The 25136-nt window shown below is 36.1% G+C and overlaps 1 protein-coding gene across 1 annotated transcript in view; it reads right to left on the minus strand.

Moving 5' to 3' along the window:
- LOC149789190 (glutamine--tRNA ligase-like) overlaps window positions 1-25136 on the minus strand; it is a 143189-nt gene that overhangs the window by 68303 nt on the left and 49750 nt on the right. Inside the window, exons 12-16 of the mRNA XM_089975334.1 lie at window positions 22293-22480; window positions 21687-21817; window positions 14168-14260; window positions 10991-11128; window positions 2002-2089 (exon numbers count right to left, since the gene is read on the minus strand). Coding sequence (XP_089831460.1) covers window positions 2002-2089; window positions 10991-11128; window positions 14168-14260; window positions 21687-21817; window positions 22293-22480 — 638 coding nt within the window. The remainder of the gene's footprint in view (window positions 1-2001; window positions 2090-10990; window positions 11129-14167; window positions 14261-21686; window positions 21818-22292; window positions 22481-25136) is intronic.

The raw sequence follows: 25136 nt of genomic DNA on the forward strand, positions 1-25136 counted from the left end.
TAAACTATTATATTATGTTTTCTCTGTTTTCACTACAGGTGTATTTCTCATTTAACATGCATCAATTTAAAATGGTAATTGTGCCAACGAAGCACGTATTTTACTGCCCGCATTTATTACCCACACCCCACACACACAATTTTTTGGGGGGTACATTTTCTTCAGCTAACTGACTTGGCTGCATATAACATGGTTCAGTATATAATGCGGTCAGGTTTTATGGCTCCCAAATACTGTGTTATAGCAGGATCACACTATACATGTTTAGACAGTGTGTTTCTTATTCCAATCACTAAATGGGCATCTATATGAATAATGAAAATACTGATGGTTTAGAGGTTATTTATTGTGTGCAGTGCATGCTCAGGCATTTAACAGTGTCATCATCAGCAAGGTGCAGAGCCTGCAGTCCACCAGGTAACACTGTCAGTGGACAGTTGTTCACAACGTATGGCTTGGTCTGAAGAGCTCCACAGCAACAGGAAGAGTCAGTGGCTTGGCCCAATCTGACAAGGTTGACTGCACAATGACCCTGTCCTGTCTGAAAGCAGTTCAGCGTGGTCAACAGATGATGTGGAAGGTTGAAGCCAGATGGGCAGACAGATGGTTCAGCTATAAGGGAGTGGTTTACAACATCTGTTGAAGACCACTCAACACTCCATGCCGAAATAACTGTCATATCCTCTAGTAATGACCCTAACCAGATTGGATGACACGAAGTCAAGCGGACTGCTGCATGTGAGGTGATGTCCATGTACAGTGGAAGTTTCTCACTGGCATAGACCTTAGCCAACACTTCTGTGGTTGCTTCCTGGTGACACAGATGTGGAGGAAGAATGTTTTTGAGTATTGGCAGCCATGGTAAAGAAGTAGTATGCAGTGTTCCAGAATTATGTGCATTGTTGTGTTGAACTGGACATAAGTTAACCTGGTGTGGGATGATCAAGCCGAGACAGGAGCGCAAGACTCATCTGTTGAATAACAGAGGGCCAGTGCTGACGTCTTGATTGTCTGAGCACTAGCACTCCAATTGAGACAGCCAGTTTGTGGAGTAGGTTGTTTCGAGTGCTATGTTTTGCTGCAGTTCTCTTCAGGTGGTTGTAGAATGTTGGTAATTTGTCCAGAGTCACGCCAAGTTATGTTGGTTTCAGGTAGTGTTTCATTTGCTGCCCACTGAGAAGGATGCCCATTGAGGAGCATGGATCCACATTCACATTGCACTCCCTGTCAGTACTCAACCAAGGCTCCGCCCGAGGCTGGGGAAGCAAAGGATCCAACTTGCAAACCAAATTCAGCAATAAATCCCGGTTACATGGCACTACCAAGATCAGCCCCTGACGTGCCAATGTCCTCTGACTTTCAAGCCAATGGACCGGCCCTACGAGTTTTACAACTTAACATCCAGGGTCTCTCAGCAGCCAAATGAACCATCATCAGCGCTACAGCCAACCATAATAATGTTTAAAAGGTTGAAATGATATTGATTTACATAGGATCAGAAGGGAGATGACAACTCTGGAGACATTACTATTCATAGCTCTTTCTACTAATGTATATAGACTGCACTAAATAATCTGTACAAAATAATTATTGGAATTTACCATAATATTTGAAACATTATGAAGAAAATACTGTGATGATTTCCTTTTATAAACATTTCCTACTACTGTTTCAAGTTTCACCATCAGTGGAATATCTAAAGGAGACAAATACCATTAGTCGAACCATTTACCTACATTTGAGTTGCCTTCCTTCACATAAAACTGCCCTAAAAGGACAATGGATCTATTGTTTGTTTCTAATTTGATTAAGACCAAACAGTTACTCTTATTATTAGCACAAACATATATTGGGAAAAGAGAATGGATACTATGCCAAAGACTTGGAGAGTTTAAAATTCCTCCAAGTCAAAAATATTATAGTGCATGCTCTAACCAGTAGAAGCATATGAGGGGTAATTAGAGTGACTTCAAAGTAAAAACCAAAGGATCTCAACATTACCTTGGCACAAAACAAGTTGATTGCCTCAGATGGGAAGCCACGTCTTCTTAAGGCTGTCAGTGTGAATAACCTAGGATCATCCCAGTCCCTGTTGGAAAAAAACAAATGATATATACACATGAACTTAATTTATTAACAGCCAAAATTTTCAAGCTGGCTGCCAGGGTGAGCAGGCTGGATATCAGATTGGCATCATTTTCACTTAGGGCCAACAAGACATTATAATAAGTCTTTCAGTTAAAAAACAATATGACTCTGTTTAGGAGGAGTAGCAACATGACTTTCCAGATGGCCGCAGTGGTGGCCATATTGGACATCCAACCAGAACCATTTTCATTTGAAAACAACTAGTCTTTATGATGATTCTATGTGCAAAGTTTCATGGCAATCTTGCAAGTAGTTCAATACCCTTGAATGTGCTGAAGTGCCAACAGTCTTGATAAATCACAATGGCATTGTTCAGAAGATCTTTGAATGAATTCAGAAAAATCTGAAAATGATGCTTTTGTCCATGCCATAATACGGGCACTTGGTAACTCCAATTAATAATTTAAATAAATGATTCCCCTCACATTAAACCTAGACACAACATTAAATCCATCTGAAGACTGATACTGAAACAAGAACAATGCTAGGAAATCGGAATAAGAACAATTATTCAATTCCCTCTTTGTATTCATCTTGACAATTTTATTACAGCTCTATGTCATAACTCATCCATGTGACTTATTTCACCCATGTGACTTATTTCACAATAAGTGACTATGTCAAAATACAACCCACCTGTCCTATGTCTAAATACTCAATCATCCAAGCAGAAAAATGTCTCAACCTTGTTAACAGGGTCATCATCAATGCAGAGTTAAAACTAGTAAACACCCATTTAAAAATAGAATCTACAGTCATGGACCAAAAGTCAAACACATCTACAGAGATACATTACAAGACCTTGAACTCATCAGTAAACAACTTATTTATAATTTACAAACATGAAACATGATAAAAATTACGTACACAGAAAACTCTATCCTCAATCATGGACAAAACTCAAGCACACAATATAAATTAACAATACATAACACAATCCAAGTAATAATAAAGTAGACCCACTCAACAGATTTGACTATGAACCAGATATACTTTCAATGTTAATGAAGCTAGCATAAAACTGTGGAAACCAGTTTTTCCGAGTAAATTATGTTTCTTCAGGAATACTTACCCAAGCATAATACCTCAGGAGAACTACTACTACCACCTTGCAAATCCAGCCCATCCAGATAGTACTCTTAGCTAAAAGGAGCTTAAAGTTGTCTGCCAACCAATGTGGCAGTTGGGCAGAGTGATATCCCCTTTCGTATTAGACTTGGTGGCAAAATCTAAGAATCTCTCAGCTACTACTGGAGTGGAAGGCATGCTCTCTATGGAAGTAACTGTGAGTAGGCCAGGAGGGTGTAGGTGCATTATGATTGATGAAGTATTCTTGAAGAAACATATTGTTATTAGGAAAAATTGGTTTCTTCTTTACCCAATCACAATACCTTAGGAGACTAGGTAAGAGGTGAAGGGAGGTACATACCCTTACCCTAGAGATACCCTAAGATACGTAAGACAGCTTCTAGGTAACCTGACTGGAGAGGACTCCATCTGTTGGGGCGCAGCATCAAACAGGGAAAAATGTTTCCCCTGCAAATCCAGCAGAAATTGTGAAGCTGCAACAGAAAAAGCTGTTGATCAACCTGGAAGGGTGACTTGTTGAACTGTGGATATAGGCCCCACCAGATTGAATTGGACCCTCTGGGATGACAGATCTCGGAGATAAAAACTAGGGAATGTGGACTCCAAATCTCCATCCCACAGCATGAATGATGATGGTTTGTGAACAGTTCTGGTCAAATGCTAGGCTGGTTGCAACTGCTCTAACCTGCATAATAAGTTCATTTGAGCTCGGGTTATTTCCTTATAAACTGAGTGAATAACCCGCTTAATTCAGGATGAGATTGTGTTGATATATCCTCCTGTCCTGTCTTGAGAAGTAGAGGTGTAATCTCTCTTAATGTTGCTAATCTGTTCTATTAACATACCACTTCAAAGGCTGAACTGTCTTTCATCTGTCTTTCAGAACTCAATGACAGTGCGGAGCTAAATCTTAAAAGGTTGACCCAAAAATTGATAACAGAAGTCTAATAAAACAATGAAGCTTACAGGTAAAATATAATGACAATACCATCTGTATAGAGGAGAGGTATAAAAATGTGAGCCTGCACATGTGATGTTAGAATATAGTGTGGGTGTGAAGAGCTTTACCAAATGATGGTTAATTGGAAAAAAGTGAAAGCAGATGATCTCATTACAATGCAACCTGTAGGGAAGGTCAAAGACGACATGTACAGGTAGAATCATTGAAACATGGCATTCTATGGCTTAAGGATGCCATAGTAAAGGAAACTCACCTATATGTACCAGAAATGATGGAATTATGCATAAATAAGGAGTTTCTTAAGGACATAAAGACATGCATACATATAAATATTGTAGCCCAAACCTATCTTGTGACATCACATAGGCCAACCGTACATGTGACTAAGTGCACTTTAAATATGGTGGTATGCTATGCAGATAAACATGAAGTGCCGCCTATAGTAACAGAAAGCAGACCTGTACTTGTCCAACCAGAGCATAAGCAATACAGAAATATACAAAAGCGTCTACATGACCCACAAAAACCTTCACATGTAGGGAAAAGGCCCACAGAAAAAGGCCTGTACAAACAAAACACACTGAAGTTGGTACCCAGATGCTACAAATGCTTGTAAAGAAACTCACAGATAAGTAACCATTTGTAATGAAATTACACATACACTACAAGTTCTTTTCATAAACGCTAAGGACTTGCACATACAAAATAATTACAGCCTGAACTGAATGTGAAGTTGCTTAGGCTCCCAATGTTGTTGTTGTTGAGTTTAATTATAGTGGCGTGCACACAATTGTGCATGTGCCACTTTTTTCTGACTGCACCGCAGCCTGCTAGTTGTTCCTGGGGAATGGAATGGTGCCACCTCCCCCAGGCTTTTATGGGTTCAAGGAATTCTGATAGTTTGGCCTCAATCTGTGGGTCCATAAAGGTCCCTTACAGTTGAATGGTTGGCTGTCATTAGTGGGAAGGAGAGCTCGGGAACGGTCCTGGTTGCTTCACATCGCTGGTTTCTTGTTGCATTTGCCTGGTGTTTCTTCGTTTTTTTTGTTTGTTTTTTCAAAATGTTCTAAAAAGGGGGTGTGTTCTATGCTGTTTATAGAGTTTTTAGTAGAAATCATGTATGAAGAGAGATTTTCAAGGTTATTATGGTATTACTAGTCGAGGTGTTTAGGGTGTGCTTCTTACATTACATGTATCTTATTTATAATTTACTGCCTCTTTGTTTATTTATTAATGTTTTTAGAGATTGAATGTTACTTATACTTTATTTAGCAAGAGACCGGAGTCCAAGCTGATTACATGGTTCGTTAAGGACATCTAGGACCGGAGTCCTAGCTGATTACTCGTTAAGGACATCTAGGACATCCGATTTTGCGGTTTCCTTAGTTTTTGATAGGTGCTTCATAAGTGAATTATTTATTAATATTTTTATAAAACTGAATGATATGTTATGGGTTTTTATGTGGGGGCTTCTAAATTTATTTAGCTAGTTAGTGGGTCTTTTGGTTTTGTGGAGATAGTAATTATATTTTGTTCCTAAGTCCTGCTGAGTCTATGAATTTATTTATATTTTTATATGCTGATTGTTTATTTTTTATTAGAGTCCATAAGTAACTCTGGGTATGTGTGTGGTGATCCAATCTCTTTTTGGTTTTTGATAAATATTTTCCTATCAGGTTGATATTTTGGGCATATACTGAATACATGGTGTAGATCTTCGGTGGTGTGGCAGTTAAAGCAGTTAATGGTTGCTGGTTTGGGTCCTATAAACCTTCCAAAACTGCTTGCTAGTTTAGTTTTTCCAGTTATTATCCTGTTTATGGTTTTCTGTTCTAAATAGGTACCCTTAGGTAGCTGTATGTTCCTATCTACGGTTTTTGGGGTTTCATGGTGCTTTTCACCTTTCGTGGAGGAGTTCCAAAAATCTTGCCATTTTTAGTCTATATATGTTTGTGCGATGCTTAGTGCATCTGTAGAGCTATAGTTAAGCTTGATAGAATTTTGATCTTCTAGTTTGGTTTGTGCAATTTTGTCTGCTGTTTTGTTGACAGAGATTCCAATGTGCGACGGTATCCACATGAGCTCGACTAATTGATGTGCTGTGGTGATATTGTCAATTAATTGGCATGCTCTGTCGAAGAATTGTTCCCTAGAGTGTGTATTGCGATTTTGGATCGATTTGATAATGCTTAGGGAATCTCTTATAATGACTACTTCAGGTATTTGGTTGTCTTTGATCCATTTTAGTGATTCAAGTATAGCCCAGAATTCAGTGGTGTAAATGGAGCAATAGTCAGGTAATCTGGATCCCGTTTGTATATTGAATTCAGGGATGACTATTGCTGCTGCTGTTCTTGGTGGGTTGTTTGTTTTTGATCCATCAGTATATATTTTAACATAGTCTGGGTATTTTTGGTTGATTTCGTTTACCAGTACAGGTTTTAGTACGTTTTCTTGTCCTTTATTGCCTATTTTGGTAGCTTCAATGTTAATCCTTGGTGGTTTTTGTAACCATGGTGATTTGTTCTGGTCTGTATTGTATGTTACCTGTTTTTTTTAGTAGAGGTATCTTTTCTCTTAGTTCAAGGATTACTTTGCCACTTGGTGTGGTGTGTATGATTTTGGGTTTGAAGACAACTTTACACTTGTTTATAGCTATTTTGGTGGGATGGTTGTCTGGGTGGGTATCTAATCGAATGGAGTATCGGAGGAGCAGTTCTAGCCTATGTAATTTTAAGGGTAGTTCTCCTGTTAGTGTTTGTAGTTCTTCTAATGATTTTGAGGGGAGTGTTCCTGTGCATAATAGTAAGGCTTTTCTCTGGATAGTGTCAAGTTTTTGTAGTACAGGCTGCTTAGCCGAGTTATATGCTTGGCTACAGTAATAAAGTTTTGATCTAATTAGGGTTTTATATATCGTAAGGAGGGTTTCCTGGTTGGATCCCCAGTCAGTCCCTGTGATGTTCCTGAGTAAGTTGAGATCATTGTTACAATTCTGGGTGAGTTCAATGTGCTGTTTCCATGTGAGGAATTTTACTACTGTTACGTATTTGATTAATTGATTTTGTATACAGAAGTTTGGATAGACTAGGTTGTTATTTCGTTTGGGGGTGAATATGATTGCCACAGTTTTTTAATGAGATATTTTGAAACCCCATTTGTCCGCCCATCTCCCTATGTTGTCCAGGCTCTGCTGGATTTCTTTAACTACTGTTTTATTGGCAGGATTTCCATTCCTTCATATGCCAATATCATCTGCAAATTGTGACAAGTTTATTTTTGTAGAGGCTGCATAGAGGTCAAGGTCGTTTACCATCAGGTTAAATAGTAGGGGACTAATTACACTGCCTTGCGGTGTTCCATTTTCAAATGAAAATTCTTCCGAATAGGTGTTGCATATTCTTATGGTAATTTTCCGGCCTGTGAGGAAATCACCAATCCAGTTGAACAAGCGTCCAGTTATTCCAAATTGGTTTAATTTGGCCATTAGTCCATTGGTCCATACTAGGTCAAACGCTTTTTCTAGGTCTAGAAAAACCGCTATGAGGTTGCGATCGGTTTTCCTATGTGCGTTAAAAGGGAGTTTGATGTCTGTTTCCAATCTGAGAAGTTGGTCAGTGGTGGACTGTTTGTTCCGAAAGCCACATTGATTTATGGAGAGTAGGTTATTGGTTACCATGGTGGTGTTTTAACCTATTTGCGATTATTGTCTCCATTATTTTGCAAATATTGTTTGTAAGGGAGATGGGTCGGTACGAATTTATGTTGTTGGGATCTTTACCTAGCTTGGGGATTGGTATTACTATGGCCTGTTTCTATTTGGTGGGTAATTGGCCTTTATCCCATATCCTATTAAAGAGTTTGATTATGGCTATTGTTAGATTTATAGGTAGTTTTTTATAGATAATGTAACCTAACTGATCCTTACCAGGGGATGTTTCGTTTTGGGAACGTAGGGCTATCTCCCATTCATCTACTGTTATGTTGCTATTTAGGTGAGATTCTTTTGTTCCTTGGTCTTGAAACATTTGAGGTTGGGTTTCCTCCATCAGCTTTTTGTGTTCTTGAAAGTTTCTGGTGTGGTTATTGTTGCTACTCATGTTCGAAAAATGCTTCGCTAGGAGGTCTGCCTTATGTTTATTTGTTATGTCATTTTTAATTTTTGGGGTTGAGGTAGTTGCTTTCCCTTTTATGGCTTTTATCTTGTCCCATATATATTTTGAGTTTGATTTTAGACTCAGTTTAGAGCAAAAGGTTTGCCATAGATTAATTTTAGCAGTTTTTATAGTTTGTTTTAGTGCTTTTTCTTTATCTTTATATTGATGGAAGTAGATAGAATTTTTGGTGTGTTCATATTTATTTAAGGCCCTTTTTTGTTTTTATAGTGCACTGTTTAGTCCACCATGGTACAGGGTTTTTATTTTGGATATTAGTTGTCTTTGGGATGCATTGGTTAGCTGCCTCTATAATTGTGTCTGTTATCATAATACATGTCAATATTTGGGCTTTCTAAGTTATCTGGATTTACTCTAGCTAGTAATAATTAGAATTGGTCCCAATCTGCCTGTTGGTACCTCCATTTAGGTGGGGTTTTGTTCGGAATGTGTTGAGTTTTTGTTTGAATATTGATTGTGATGGGGAAATGGTCACTTCCTAACATATCTTCTTGATCCACCCACCAATTTGTGATTTGAGCCAATTTTGGGGTAGTGATGGTTAGGTCTATGGCTGAGAGAGTGCCATCCTCAGGGTTTAATCTAGTGTTCGACCCATCATTTAATATGGCCAGATTGTTCTCAGTTATCCATTTTTCAACCATTTTCCATCTTTGATCTTTCTTTTTACCTCCCCCTAATTCACTTTGTGCATTGAAGTCGCCATAGATAATTAGATTGTTGTTGTTGTTATTAGTGATTGCCCTTAGTGAGATTAGCTTGGTAGGTCAGAAGGTACCCCCTGGGTCATATGCATTTATTATTTGAATGTTTGTGGTTCCTATATTTATCATTACTGACATTATTTCGATGCTTTATTATTGATGTTTAGGTTAGGGGATACTTCTATTATTTCATAGCAGATTAGTGTATCTATCAAAAAAATTGCTAGTCCACCCCCTTTCTGCCCCTTGGGTCTGTTTTTAAAGATTCCCTGGGTATAGCCTTGTAGTTTGGGCAGGCGTTTGTGTTCTTGTGTTATGAGGGTTTCCTGTAGGCAGATTTCGTCTGGTTTTATGGCCGTATTATTCAGTTTGTTCTGTAGTTCTGATAGGTTTTTAAAGATTCCTCTGCAGTTCCATTGCCAGATGGTGATTTTATGCAGGTACCTAAATGTGTGACAATGAGAAAGTGTTAGCAAATTGTAAAGGCAGAACTTTGTCAGGATAGGTAGAGAAAAGTTGGAAATGTAGATGGAGTATACTTTCCTTAGAAGTGAAAAAGTCCTCCAACTTGTAATAGTTTATCTTCCATGTAGTTCTGGATTTTGTGGGGTCTCTCATGATGACAGTGTGCTTCTTGGCTAAAAGCGGAAGTAGTAGCTGATACTTTCTTAGAGTTTGCCACCAAGTCTTAGACCTAAAGAGGGGATGATTCTACCCTACCTCCATGTAGGTCGGCAGACAACATTTTGCTCCCTTTAGCTAAAATTAGTATCTGCGAGGGCTTTATGTGCGAGGTAGTAGTAATTCTCCTCAGCTACTATGATTGGGCAACATATTTAAAGAAGAAATTTTGTGGGTTTAAATTAATAGCTGATTTACAGACCTGTCAACTAACAAGATCATCTCGGTAAGGCAGTTCTTTTTTCCCTTAAGTTAGACCAGTTTTCAGTAAGGTGTAACAAAATATGTACTGCAAATGTCAAGTTGGAAAGCATGTATTTAAAAAACTTTGATATTCCAAACTAATGCATCGAGTTTATGGTAAGCATTATCTCTTCTGAAAAGCTTGTCAAGTACGCAGAGACCTTATTTACTTCTAGTACAGTTGCACAAACTTCAGTTCCAAAGCCTTTTCAGCTCAGTGGCTATTTGCTATCTCTCAACATAATTCTTGAAAAAAATTCTCATTTCACATGACGATGCTAATGGCATCTCCTGGCACATCACATTCTCAAACTGATATGTGATGTCCAATAAACATAATTTTGTCCCATCCTGCTTTTATTCAGAACAATCATAATATTCCATTTTAGTCTTCTTTACTGATTATTAAAACCTTTTAAGAGGCTTATTTTTCCTTTTGTCTTAAAAATGTATCAGTAGCTGTACACCATTAAAAAAAAATTCTATAATCAACAGTCTGATCATGCAGAGATTTTGCATGAAAAAATATGTGCAGTTTAAAGTATCTGAGGTACTACTATATAGTTAGTCTTGTTTACTAATTAATTACACTAAAGCTAATACGAATCCCAGATCCAAATCAAACATTCACGAGCCAATTATCTGGATTTTACTGCAACAATCACATTTCCATAATTTTTCCTTTTTATTCTGTAAGTTCGTATTTTAAGGGTCATTTTCATAAGTCTTAAGGCAAAATCAAAAGGTTAGTCAGGTCTGGAATTAACAGAAATATAATGCCAAACAGTCTTCTCAATCAGAGACGATGACATATATCATTCAATTGGAAAGGGAAGTTACTGCAAACTGACAGTCACATGCATGTTGATTTACCTATTATGTAAGCATTTACCGACATTAATCTAAACTAAACCATTTATGTATATAAACAATGTATATAAACATTCCAGCCTTACCTACATAGCCCTCTGAGATAAGTCTGACAGACTTACCTGACATAGCCCTCTGAGATAAGTTTGGCAATCTTTCGTTTTGATACAACTGCATAGTTCAGGTTCAGGCGTCCATATTCCCACTGGACTGGGCAGTAAAGATCCAGAACATTACACAACCAATAATACGAGGAGCGCCTGCAAAATAAGGTTGTTAATTTTTTATACTGAAGCACCAAGCATAGTATATAATAATTAATAGTCTGAAAATCATCTGAAATTCTACAAAATTTCTTTGTCAAGGATGATGTAAATGTTTCTTAAATAATTTAGTACATGTAAAACTTGAGGACTCGGGTGGCCATGTGGTTTAAGGTGCTCAGCTTTGAGAAACTGACATCTCAAGCTCTGTCCATCTGGGTTTGAGTCTCAGCTCGGCCAACATGGGCATATCAGAATGCCTGCCAGTAGCTTCTGAGGGATCAATGGTTCTTCCCAGGGTTTTTCTGGGTTCCTCCTGCACCAAATATACTTGTCACCATGCATCACCTACTATGTGCTGAAAAACGGTGTTAAACTCACAAAATCACAAATTACAAGCAGAGTTAACCAAGAGGCCCAAGTGTGCCTGATTTTTTTTCATCTGGCTTACACCTGTCTAACAGCCAAATGCAAGATCTATCAGAAATCTAGGTCAAGAGGTTGTTTTATGTAGAAAGACTTCAATACTGCCAATACTGCTGACTGCATATGTTATGAAAACAGTTGTTTCAATGTTTGTCTATTTTTAACATCTTCATCCATATTAGCAAGCACATTAGAATTTGTCCAATACTGAAAGATCTCTATTCCAGGATACTTTCTGTCAAAGTTTAATTAGTCTAATTCTATTCTGCAGTTTCTCTGAGATAAAGGTATTTAAATGTTCTTAATGATGGCCATATTTAATGGCTGATCAGAATCATTTTTATAACATTTTAAAGACATTGATGCCAGGAAGCTTTTTTAAAAGATGCTCAAATTATGTTGAGGATATTGTAATACTGTATTTGCCAGCCCATAAGTTGATACTTTTTTACCAGGATGTCTGAACTTCATCATATACTCTGAATCAACTTACATATGATTATGTCATTCAAATCGCTTAATCATATGTCATGTAATTTTTGTATGTCAAAACAATTTCTCCAAACATATGTGTAAAAAGAATAATCATTTTGGGGAAGATATCATGAACCAAAAAATATAGGACATGACTCTGAGAAGGATTTAAAATATTTACATGATCATCAGTATTAAAAATTCACTTACATCTGATGTAATTGTGCTAAAGCAGCATGCACAAGTAATATGGTTGGTTAAATTGTATTACATGTATGTGTATTAGAATAGACATGTTAGAAAATGGATGACCATGAAACGACAAATATTCCATCACATTTTTCTTCGTGCACCTGGTGATCATATAAAATATGACCAGATTTGAGAGAGAGTGACAGAGATGCTACAGCTGTGATCAGGTTATTTCCAGATAATGCCTGTTTGAGAGCAAGATTTGGTAGACCAGATAAAATTAGTGAGGCTACTAACAGGGAAAGGAGGCTACCCTATAGGGTATTGTGAATATGGTTACTCTGAAAGCCAGAAAATGTCAGATGCTTACTCAACCAGTGACACCTTTTGTACTTGCTGACAAATGTATGGATATAAATATTGCGAATATTTAAACTTTGAAACTGATGAAGTATGGCATATATTTTAATAATTTTTCATTTACTATTTAAGCTATTACTGTTTTCTATCTTTGATAAAAGCTTCATCTAAATAGAGGCAGTAAGGTACAAAATAGCAAGAAGAAGGGCTGCCCCCCCCCCATCACGGCATATTTTATTTTGATCATGAGGTGTAAGAAGTATAATGTGATAGAATACATATGGCCTCCCTTTCTATCTCTTCAAAACAAAACTAGCAAAAGTATTTTAGCATTAGTGATGCAACATCCTTATTGCTGGTAATCTAAAATAGCATACAGTAATACCATTAACATTCATGAAACCGGCAGTGACCGTAGTTTCATTCCACACAGCATAGCAAATTTTATCCTATCTGTAACTAGGTAAATTTTCAGGTAAGCATCATTAAATGTAGCTTATAGTACCTAATTTATTTAAAATACTTTGTGTGAAATGAATTAGGTGCTTTTAGTTACATTAAATGAAGCTGTCCTGAAAATTTACTGAGCTGCAGATAGGATAAAATTTGTGATGCTGTTTGGAATGAATTATAGTGAAAAGACAAAGTAGAGATATTGATTTGGCCTCATCTTATACTTAGCATTAACTTATATATGGATAAAAGGTGGAAAATTTTTAAAAAATTGCAAATTTATCTTATACTCCACATTTACTTATAGGCTGGCAAATATGAGAAGTTATTTAATTAAGAACCGTACCATAAAATATCTGCCAAGTGAGACATAAATACAAAGAAAATTGTGGTCACATAAAAAATGTTCAAATGATTATTCAGAATGTCAATTTCTTGTGCAGTTGATCAAAAAAATAACATGCACACATCCTTGCACCACTTATAGAAATTAGAAAATCACATAGTGAATAGGACTAACAATAAAGTCCACCCACTGCTTTAGATATGCCTTTGGAATATGTAATAAGCAAGATATTCATTCAAACTGAATGCAAAACTTCTGGATGTATACACAAGCAATTAAGGATACAACCATGCTTTTGAGGATCAAGTTCTCAAATGTATTTTAATGCCTCAAATCTCAAAACTTTCGGAGTGGATGACAAGAGTTGAAATGATCATGGAAGATGTGGTTATTGCATATTTTAACCTGAAAAGAAATTATAGAATAAATGTATTAAATGGATCATTCACACTGAGGACTATTCCAATAAAACATACCGGGGACCTAGGGAAGGTACTTTTAAGGGTAATCACCCATAGAAGCAATTTAGAATTGTCTTCTCATCTTAATATGAACTCTGTGAAATCAAAGTATCCAAACATATATTTCAAAAAACTGCCTTCCCTGGGTACCATGTATGTTTAAATGGAAAATCGCTGAATGATTTTGCCTGCTTGAAAAAGACTTGTCTGTTTGAACTGGATCAAAATGTATCTTCCCCCATTCCCCATACTATCAAAAAGGAGTGAAGCATACATTTCAGTAAAGGTTTCGAATGATACAACATACAGTTATTTTAAACTTACCTTGACTGGAATTCTTTTGTACACAGAGAGTGGGTGATATTTTCATAGGAGTCACATAGACAATGGGTAAAGTCATATGTTGGATAAATACACCTGAAATGACATGAGACAGAATTAAATAAAACTGGTAGCAGAAAATTACACTTCTCCCTTGAGCACAATGGGGTCCAAAAACATAAACAGCACTATAAGTGAGGGTGTGAGCTTCAGTATTTTAGCAAAAAACCCATGTCAATGAAGTAGCTATATCAAGATTTTCATGGCAGGCATTAAGGCAGCTTTTTTGAGGTTGTTTCAGCCCAATTTTAATACAGGAACAATTACATAGATATCATATCTTGCACTATGATATAACTCACTTGACGTTTTTGTAGAATGATGTACCAGTAGTTTGATGTTGCCACCATGGAGTGCAATCAGATATGGGACTCACCAACTATATTAATTGTGTGAAAACCCAGGGACTGATGTTGTGTCCAAACAGGAGTATTCTGAACTAGTACATTGCGTCTTTGTAGGTGAATCTCAGGAACTTCCTGTAAGTTTTGTGAATAGGGATGTGAATATACACATTTTGCAAGCCCACACTGATTCCATAGTCTCTTGGCTGGATGTCATTTAGAACTTGTCATCGTGTTTCTATCATGAACTAGTAGCTGCTGTTAAGGCATTGGCCAGGGTATATCAGGCAGCGCTGTTTGAGAAGCTTGTCATTCTGGAAACAGACTCCCAAGCATGTTTAGTGGGATTCAGGATGGTAGATAATAAATTGTGTTCCTCCTGTTGAAAGATTGCCACAGATACCATATTCAACATAACCATGTCAATAAGCACCATCTACTGTGTGTCATTAAAAGACTAACAATCTATGTGTCCAGATCATCCTCAAAGCTGCAATGTCTTGGTCAACTGCAGAGGTATGGATATTGAAAATGGAGAATTGAAACTTATAGAACTGCCAATAAGAACCACCACTATTTAAACAAATGAAGTGGATGCTAAAATATGAATTCTATTGTGATTTATTTTACTATGGCAAATACAGTACCTGCACATACAGCAGAGCTACAGCACTGAAGTTTAACTTATTTATACTTATGAAATCAATGCTATAATATCAATTGTAAGACAATGTTACCTGTAGGAAAGGCCAAATGACAGCCTATACAGGTAAAATCAGTAAAGCATAGCATTTATAACAACAAAGTGGATACTAAGACTAGATTAGTATCAAAAACTTATCTATATGTATCCAACTGTAGCAGAAATTATACAGCAATATTATACGAGTTTTCTATATAGCACATCAGACCTGCACATAGTTAAATGCAGAGCAATGTGAGGCGCTTGTGAAGGTATGTACGGAGGGCACTTAAGTGTGTGAGGATGGTAAAGTGATGTAACTGCAAAGACAGAAGTTTTTGTTAAACAAAGAAATGATAGAAATAATTATAAATGGAGTATACTTCCCTTCAAAGCAAAGATTCCTCCAACTTGCTTTAGAATCCTGATATTGGATTATGAGGTTGCCCTGTCTGTAGAGAGCATGTGACTTGCCACAAGTGGAAATTTTAAGTGGAATAGTCATTGGATTTTCTGCCAATCCCCATATATAGGGGAAATCACTCTATCAAACTGCCAAAAAAGGTTGGCAGATAACTTTTAGCTAAAATGTTTTAGCATGGAAGGACTGGATTTGCAAGGTAGTGTTATTCTATCACTTTTTACTGAAAAAAGCAGCCATAAAGCCTCATACCAGAATTACACACCCCTCTGAGACTGAGCAAATGCAGGAAGATATTCTGAGCAAATAGTGCCTTGTTTGCATGGTCAGTTTGCCATCAACTTATTTTGCAAAGTACCTATTTGAATAATTAGGACATGGGAGATTTTAAACTTTATGAAACTGTATAGAAAGCTGCATTTGTTTTGTTGTTTAATGAATCCAGTAGGATGTAAAATGTATGTTGTTTTATTGTCATGCAGATGCTTATTAGTTACTTTCTCTATTTCAGTTTGTTGATATCAGTAAAACACAAAAACAAGATGGTCAGGCTATGATGAAACCTTGCAGAATTTATTGAACAAATTTGTATGAATATTTAGCAACAAGCAACAAAGGTCAAACAGTTATTGTAAAAGTGGTATACTGATGAATGCCTATACATTAATTAGAAGAAAAATAATTGTGGTGTGAGGCCTATATCAACTTCCACTTAGGGGTGGTGGTTTCTCTTTCATCTCTCATTCTGAGACAAGGACAGACCTGTTGAATTCACACAATTCTGGTCCATACTTTATCAAATTGGGTGATTATACTATTAAAATTTAAAGACTACATTCAACACTAAATTTAATTTTCAGTATTGTTTCAAATTGTATGATGATGAGGTCAAATATCATAGTTTATGTTCTTACTTATTTGGCCTCAAAATGGAGCATTTTTCCCCAGAAATATGAAACTAATTTTTACACACCAGGAGCCAGTATGCAATATTTTATCTGAATCAGGGCTACAAAGTGGTTATGGTGTAATAAAGTTTCAGTCACCTATATTAGTTGTTCCAGGAAACATGTTTAAGATCAAATTTGCCTTTGTTACAGTGTCAAAACTAAGCTTACTGCTGCACTTTCACTTGCGATCAATAACTTGGAGGGCATTGTCTGTTCCTTGAGCTAATCTTGCATCTCCATCTGTGTTATCAGTGCAATTTGACAAGCAAGCAGACTACCAATTGCCTTTCCCATATCATACTATGACAATGGGGCAAATGGGAGATAAATTTGCTTTAAACTCTGGAAGATCATTTGGGCATTGCACATCCATGTCATGTCCCTTCAGCCTGGCTACAGTCCAGCAAAGTTTATTTTGGAAGCAAGCACTCATGACAAACTTTCTGTCAGTGTCATAGTTTTACATGCAATGCAAATAGCTTGTGAAGCATTCCAGATGGGCCTTCTGGGACGTAATATACTTGTTAAATTGTATTTGTCATCCACTGAAATGTTTAGGGTACAGGGTTTATTACCACGCTTCAAATTATTATCTTTTAATAATTCTTTTTTGTTTCGACCATAACCCTTTTACTTAAATCAAACATATTCTTGGCCCCAATATTAGATATCCTCTGCATGCTGTGTCTGGATAGGGGTGGCATATCAAAGTTAGCCATAATTATTCATGCTTTTGTGCTACCTCCTGAACTTGCAGTAGGGCCTGAAGCCTGACTAAAAGTTCAATATTAGATGTGGCAGGGTTTGTTCAAGCCTTTCTTGTCTTCACTTCATTTTACAATTATTCAGGGGCTTGAAAGTATTATTTTCCAGCTGACTCCCCACTGTTTGTCTCATCCACAATTTTTATTTAGGGGTTGCTGCAATTGGTGGATGCTTGGAAATAATACTTTAGAGATGTATTGCATACATCAGCCATTTTTTCATGATAACTACTCTCAAATACTCCAGAGTCCTGACATTTTGTTGTCTTTTTCAGTTATGATTTGGTACTGGGAACAGGCTACTGTAATTGCTGTGGTTTGAATTCACTCTCACAGTATGGTCTTACTGATACAAAGGGTCCATTAGGACTTAACTTCCAAAGAAAATTTAGCTTCAATTAGTCCAGCATCAGTCCTGGGTTGTGGTGAAATAGAGGCATTTTTGGAGTCTTCACTGCATTGAGCAATACTCTTCTTGCAAGGAGAATTATCTCCATGGAACTACTTTTACTTCTTATTCTCAGCTAATATCACTGTATTTAGTACTACACTTTGTATTGATCAGATAAACCTAGATCCTATATTTATATGCAATTGTTGGTTTACTGTGTCATTATTTATTTCCATGTCCAGTATCTGATGGTGTATTGTTTATTACATAGCATTCTGCAGGAGCTCTCATTCCCTACTGTCACTAGATTTAATACCTGATCTAACCTATGCATGAGTGACCACTTGTAGCACATCAGGTCCCAAAATTGCTAACTGCTGATAACCAACAGTGCATCATTTCAAAAGGCTACAAATTTGTTAGCAGTCCATGAAACTTGATTTTCTTTAGTAAGTAAGTTTTAAAAATACCTTTCTTGAAGATATATTAGTTTGATTGGGATTTGCTGCAGAAGGTCTAAACTGACTTATCTCAGGCCAAAATTACCCCTCCCAAACCTGAGGATGTCCAAAACCAGGAAGATATTCCAAGCAAATAGTGCCTTGTCTGCATGGTCTGTTGGCCACTGACTTATTTGGTAAAGTTAATTATTTTAATTATTATGATTGTTGAGATCATAAATCTTATGAAACTGGACAGAAAGTTGAGTTTGCTTGTTGTTCAATGAAAACAGTAGGATGTAAACAAATCCCCATTTTCTGGGCATACCAACGCTTTTTGGTTACTTCTCCATTTCAGTTTCTTTACAATAATTCACAAAAATGAGCCAGTAAACCTATGAAGAAATACTGAAGTAAGGTACATTATTGTGTTGTAAAAAGCAATAGAGGTCTATCAGTTATTTTAAAAGTGACATAATGTTGATTGTTTATACATAAAATAGAAGGAAAATAATTGTGGTTTGAGGCCATATCATGGTTTTGAAGATGGCCACTATATTTGCCAGACTGTATGTCAGACTGGACCAACCAAACACAATAATACGACTTCTGGTGAAAACTCCATGTAGCTATGGCCATCCTTTAGGAGAAGTAGCAATGAAAAGATTTGGCAGTCAAATTGAGAGTCTGAGTGGCACCCTATTAAATCAGTAACAAACAGATATCACAAGTCTTTTAGTGAAAACCCCATGTAGATACAGTGAAACCTACTGTAACACATGGAAAGGGCCTGCAAACTACAGACTTTCATTGATCTAGTTATCAACTTCATGCACATTAAACAAGAAATAATTAAAACAGTTATTACATATTTAATATTTGTTGGGTTTTGTACAGCATTCATTCATTCGTACATAAAATCATCAACTTTTATGCATAAATAATCAGAGTATAACAGGACAGCCTATTACCACGCCATACCATGGCATTTGAGCATTTCTGAGAACCACTAAAGTCTTGCAAACAAGCTGATACAGATGCTATCTTTCCTTGCATCAAGAGCACATCTGCAGGTCAAGGTTATGGACCTTTCAACGTGCTTGAAATGAGAGTTCAACAGGTGCCCAAACCCAGCTTGGAAACAAACCATTCAATTTCATGGGTAAAGAGGACAAAAGATAATTAAAATAAACTGAATATTCACTAAAATTTCTGTTTATAGCTAAGACCTTGCACTGCTACAGAGCAAAAGCATGGAGTAATATGACTAATTAAAACAGCAAATCTCTCCACCCCTACAACTTACATTTTTCTGTTCCAGTTAGTATTAGTGCACAATGACTAATGCCCATGTATATGTGGGAAATCTGAAGCAATTCACTAGAATGATTAAGACGAAAGATGGTGGATGTGATGACATGTATGGGGCTATGACCAAAACTGTTCCAAACAATTCAGGGCTAAACTTGTTGAAATGGGTACATGATGATTTAATGTTTTCCCTTAAGCAGAAAGATAAATTAGTTGATTTATAAACCTGGGTGAACAACTTTCTTGGACCACTGCAATGTTTGGTTGTTTATGCCAGGTTACTAAGCAAACATTTGTTGGCTTTTGTTTCCTCTGCATTGAAAAATGACTGTTGACAGGATGCATTTAAGACAAATATATGGAAGACTTAATGACCTTATTATTGATGGTTTAATAATAATCAGATTAACAATTATCAGCTTCTAAGGATAAATGTCTTTCAAATATAAGCAAGAAGCAATTATATTTTCTGTCATTTTTTCTTCAAGAATAAAACATATTGTGCCAAATTATTAGATCAAGCTTTTGTTTGTTTTGGCAATAAAGCTTTGTAATACTTCAAGCAACTGGTGAAATTTGTGAAAAATTTTCAGGAGATATGAAATGAACATGCTATGTCTGAATTTGGACAAGATTTAAAGATGGCTTCCATGGTGGTAAAACTCTATTTCACAGTGGCACCATTCTCACTTAGGATCAATTATATGTCATAAGAAGTCTTTTAGCAAAAACCCTATGTCTACATGACTGTATTCACGACCAATAACATCATTTTCAAGACAGCCACTACATGGCAGCTATACTGGATGTCAGATTGGCACCATTTGCACTTAAGACCAACTGGACATCATAAAAAAAAGTCTTTTTGGTGAAAACCTTGCGTAAATATGACTTTTTGTTCAGCAGGAGTTGCGATAAGAATTTCAACATGACTGCCATGTTGGCCATACTGGACTTCAGACTGGCACCATTTCATTTAGGACAAACTAGACAAGATGATAAGTTTTCTAGTATAAAAAAACATGTTGATATGACTCTCAGATCAGAAAGAGTATCAAGAACAAGATTTTCATCATGCTTGCTGTGGCAGCCATATTGGATATCAGACTGATATCATTTTCATTTATGACTAATTGGAAGTCTTTCTGTAGTGAAAACCCTTTGTTGATATGAACATCCTTTCTTCTGAAGTAGAGAAAACAAAATTTTCATGATGGCCATTGTGATGGCTATTATCAGATGTCAAAGCACCACCATTTTCATTTAGGACCACCTAGACTTTGGGATGTGTTTGTAAAGTTTCATGGCAATCCTGCTAGTTTAGTAGGATTAGTAATAACAAACTTGTTCTAAAGGATTGAGGGATGACAGATGGATGATGGACAAAAGACCATCCCATAAGGTCTGGTCTATGACCAGCAATGGAAAACAAAGTTTACAATATTTGCCAGTAAATTATGTTCATTATATTGTTTTGTTTAAATAAATACAACTACAGGTGATGACATCATCACACCACTGGTGGTTTTTATAACAATTTCATGGCCTGTAAGTAGTGAAAAATTGTCTGACACTGTAAAGAATAAAGAATCAGATCCCCAACTATCATGCAAAAGGGATTTTGACTGTAGAAATTTAGCAGCAATCCAAAACTATTGGGAAACAGACTTTCAAGTCCATTCATGAAATGCATTCATATTTCCTTTCATTTTCATTTATCATTCTGCCTTCTGCATGTTCCATTCAGCATTAAATTTGCATTCACTTATTTCATTTGCATTTATTCTCTATTCCATTTCTGCTTCCCTTGTAACATTACCTGTTTTCAGGGTCTGTATCATCTCTGGAGCATAAAAACACCCACTTAATGACATTAATCAAGTCAATTTCAATACGAATACCAATATCCTTATTTCAATGTACCTACATAATTCAAACATCATATGTCTGTGCAAGAAAACCAACAATGGCCAGAACTATACCAGGCAAAGCAGGTGTCATACAAGACTTTATAAAAGGTCTATACAGTTCTATCTACCTCCTGTTCAAGATTGGTCCTGTATCAAGCCTGATTTGGCATGGTATGGCATAGCTGTTTTCAATGTATTTCACTCAGCTGAATAATATCCCATAATCCATAAACAATTCATCAGTCTTACCACGTGTCTCCACTCCTGTGATGATGAGTAAACTTGATCCTATAAGCTACTGGGTCTTTCTTTCCTTCCTCTAGTGTGGTCTTCATCCTTAGGGTGGCTTCACCTTCACCAATCTTCCCATTCTTCATGTCCTGAGGTGTATCATTATATAAAATCAGGACAACTTCAGAATGTATGTTTAAAAAGATAATGTGTGCCCCAAAAAGCAAATCTGGCAAATATTATTTCTGCAATACAATTAAATGCAAAAGTATTTTAACTTTGCCTAATATTTGGGTGTATATATGTTTTAGAATTAAAATCTCAAATGAAGAAATTTTGTGTCTTCAAATGTAATTCATGAAGTTCTGTTTTCAAATATTTCAAAAATAAAGGCTCATGTTGAATGTCAACTATGTGTTTATCAAGTAATATATTCTTGCTGTTCATTCATCAGCTATCACTGCCCAATTTAATTAGGGGTGGCAGAGAAATTTTTACAATAGCTGTTACATCTGCTGGCACCCGAAAAGATAAAAATCGACAAATGTTGCTAAGATATGCTCTAAACCTGAAACATTACAGAACTTCATGTGGTGGACTTGACATATCCAGCAATGTGGATACCTGAAACAGCTGTAATGATTCTTCAATTGGTCTATCCCTCCAAGGGGAGTCAGGGCAGTTGTATCCCTTGATGTCCTCTGGTTTCATGTGACATACATATGCGTGTCCCCGTCTTATCAGCTCAACTGCATCCTCATACAGCCTCCCAAAGTTGTCAGAGGCATGTGTAACCTTCCATGGCTTGTATCCTGATCAAAACGAATTTCTGTCAGATTAATGCTATTCTGCTAATCTGATTTCAGTAAATTTTCAGACAGATCACTAAAACCTCAATCATTACAAAACCATTTGATCAGTAAACATCTAAACTGGTCATTACCATAAGTTAGCAAGTTTTGTCTATTTCACAATGCATGGAATGGAAATCCCCTGCATGTTTAGCTTGTCTGTTTATTGTGTACACTGAAAACCTAGATTGTGAGGTGACTATTGCACTTGATGAGGTAAAATGGATGACTGCTGCAGAAATGGCTAAGCATTCTTTTATACATCAAGTAAATAAAGGTAGTAACTGTCAAAACAATTGGATTTCATAAGCCATGATCATCATGTGAAAGTTAAGAGTATGCAAATTTAATAACTATAGCCAACATACCAGCAAATGAACTGTCTTATATTCAATATGACTAACTAGCCATACCAAAATCACCTATAAACGAAATGCATAAAAATCAAAATAAACATTCAAAATACAATAGTGAAACTGACATGTGACTCATTAATAAAAGGTGGAAATAAGAACAAATTCAGTGAACAAAATCCACAAAGTTTATTAATGCCAGGTATATCAACCCTTTAACTTGCAAATCATTGAGCAATCTTAGTGGATGATCCAAATGTATGCAAAATTACTTGAGATGTCGGAGACAATGTTAACAGACTTTTAGTGAAGCTTAAATTGGTAAAGATCTGGGATGTGAGTGGTAAGGGATGTAACCTTAAGATTTCCCTCTGTCTATACCAAACAGCTGGAAAGTTGTTTTTCTTTTGTATTTTACCAAGGGCTGGATTTGCAGGTAGCTGAGGTTATTTCCCTTTGCTAATGTGATGTGGTAATGTATCTGATGGAGAAAATTACAATTCACAGTACAACATTCCCTCACTATAACTCATCATTACAATACAGTTACTGTATAAGGTGGGTATGGCCGTGGATCCCATTTCATTAACCCATATTATCCTGTTTACCAACTCAACTGCAGTGCCTGATTCCTGAGAGGCAATTCTAAATACATTGTGGTAAAACGGAGCATCATACAGCAGCAGCAGCAGAAATTGTGATGACTTTCACCATGTTTACTAAAAATGTTGTAACACTGTTATTTCTTTTTTAAAGTATATAAAACTTGTATCTCTGAAAAGGTAATAAAATTTGCAACAGTGATATATGTTTTGTTATCATTTACCAATGTACATGCTCACAACTGTATTTTGAAATATAACTCGAAAGAGACAAACAAATTAAAAAACTTACCATGTTCAGTGAATCTTTTGTTTATGAAGATAAATGAAATGCTCCTAACAGTATGTGAATAAAATCAAGATAATTATAGTATTTTGGTCCAAATTTGAAGTTTCTAGCACAGTTAGTTCAAAAGTTATAATAATTATACTAAACTGGACAACAAAACACCTGGAACAATTTGTTTACTTCACATTCTTGAACATGTAATTCATCGTAGTTTCTCATGAAAACTTGTCACAAATTAGTCCTAGAAATCTTTCAGTAAGATAAAGGTAATTAATCACTACAATTTTAGTCCAAATTGTATAGTCCACATCATCATTATGTCAGTAATAACAATATTACTTTAATGGTGAATAAAAATTTCCACATCACATTGCTGAGGTGAAAAATCATCCTGGACCCATTCCTCTTGAAAGCCTTCATAGCCAGCTTCATTCTCCAAATTACTGTCGAAAAGTGCATGAAGCCATGCATCATCTCTTTCATCAACTTGATTCACTTCTAACCCATCATTTAAGTCAATACTATCATCAGAATCATCCAAATCATTAATGTCGCTACCCTTGCTATCAACATCCATGTTTACAGCTGAGTTGTTGTCCATCATTTTATTGATCAATTTTCAAGCCAACAATTTCTTTTCAACCACATTTTTTAAAATTTCACTGTGCATGCATGCTATAACCATTTCCTGTGTTGGTGAAGAAGTACACAAATATTTGCAATGTATAACCCATGTTTCTAGAGACACTACAAACATACGTGGTAGAGTATGGCCGTAGTAGTATTCAGGATAAAATGGGATATTACGACCACAGGCGTTTTCAGGATAGAATGAGGTATTACAACCATAGTCATATTCAGGATAAAACTGGTTAAATGATGGTAAACCAAATAAAAAAATTTTCATTGTAAGTTGGTATTCTATTGCTACCATGGTCTGAGTCTTAATGAGTGCACAAACTTCTTAATTATTATACAAAAGATAATGAAGGCCAAAATTCAATGAAAACCTCTATTACTGAAATCCTCTGATTCCAATTTTGTAAAGCAAAAAGAGCAACTAGTGACTAAAAGAGCTGTGCATCCAATGAATAGGATATATCCACAAAAACTACATGTTTTGTTCCAAGTCTGCCAAAAAAACAAAAGTGATATGGAGTAGGGATATGTCAATGTCATCAAGTTAAGAAGTATTCAAAACATGAATGTGGTTTGAATTTATAATGATTTCTAAACATCTGTAGCTTTATGTGTGAATGAAATTCAAAATAAATTGTGATTTATGAAAGGCTGATTTAGTGCAGCTAAGAATATTAATGCACAAACATATGTATAAAAAATCATAAGATAAAATGGTATGAATACAAGCAGCA

Source organism: Sinohyriopsis cumingii, chromosome 11 (assembly GCF_028554795.1).
Source record: "Sinohyriopsis cumingii isolate HCF-2022 chromosome 11, ASM2855479v2, whole genome shotgun sequence".
Taxonomy (NCBI): domain Eukaryota; kingdom Metazoa; phylum Mollusca; class Bivalvia; order Unionida; family Unionidae; genus Sinohyriopsis; species Sinohyriopsis cumingii.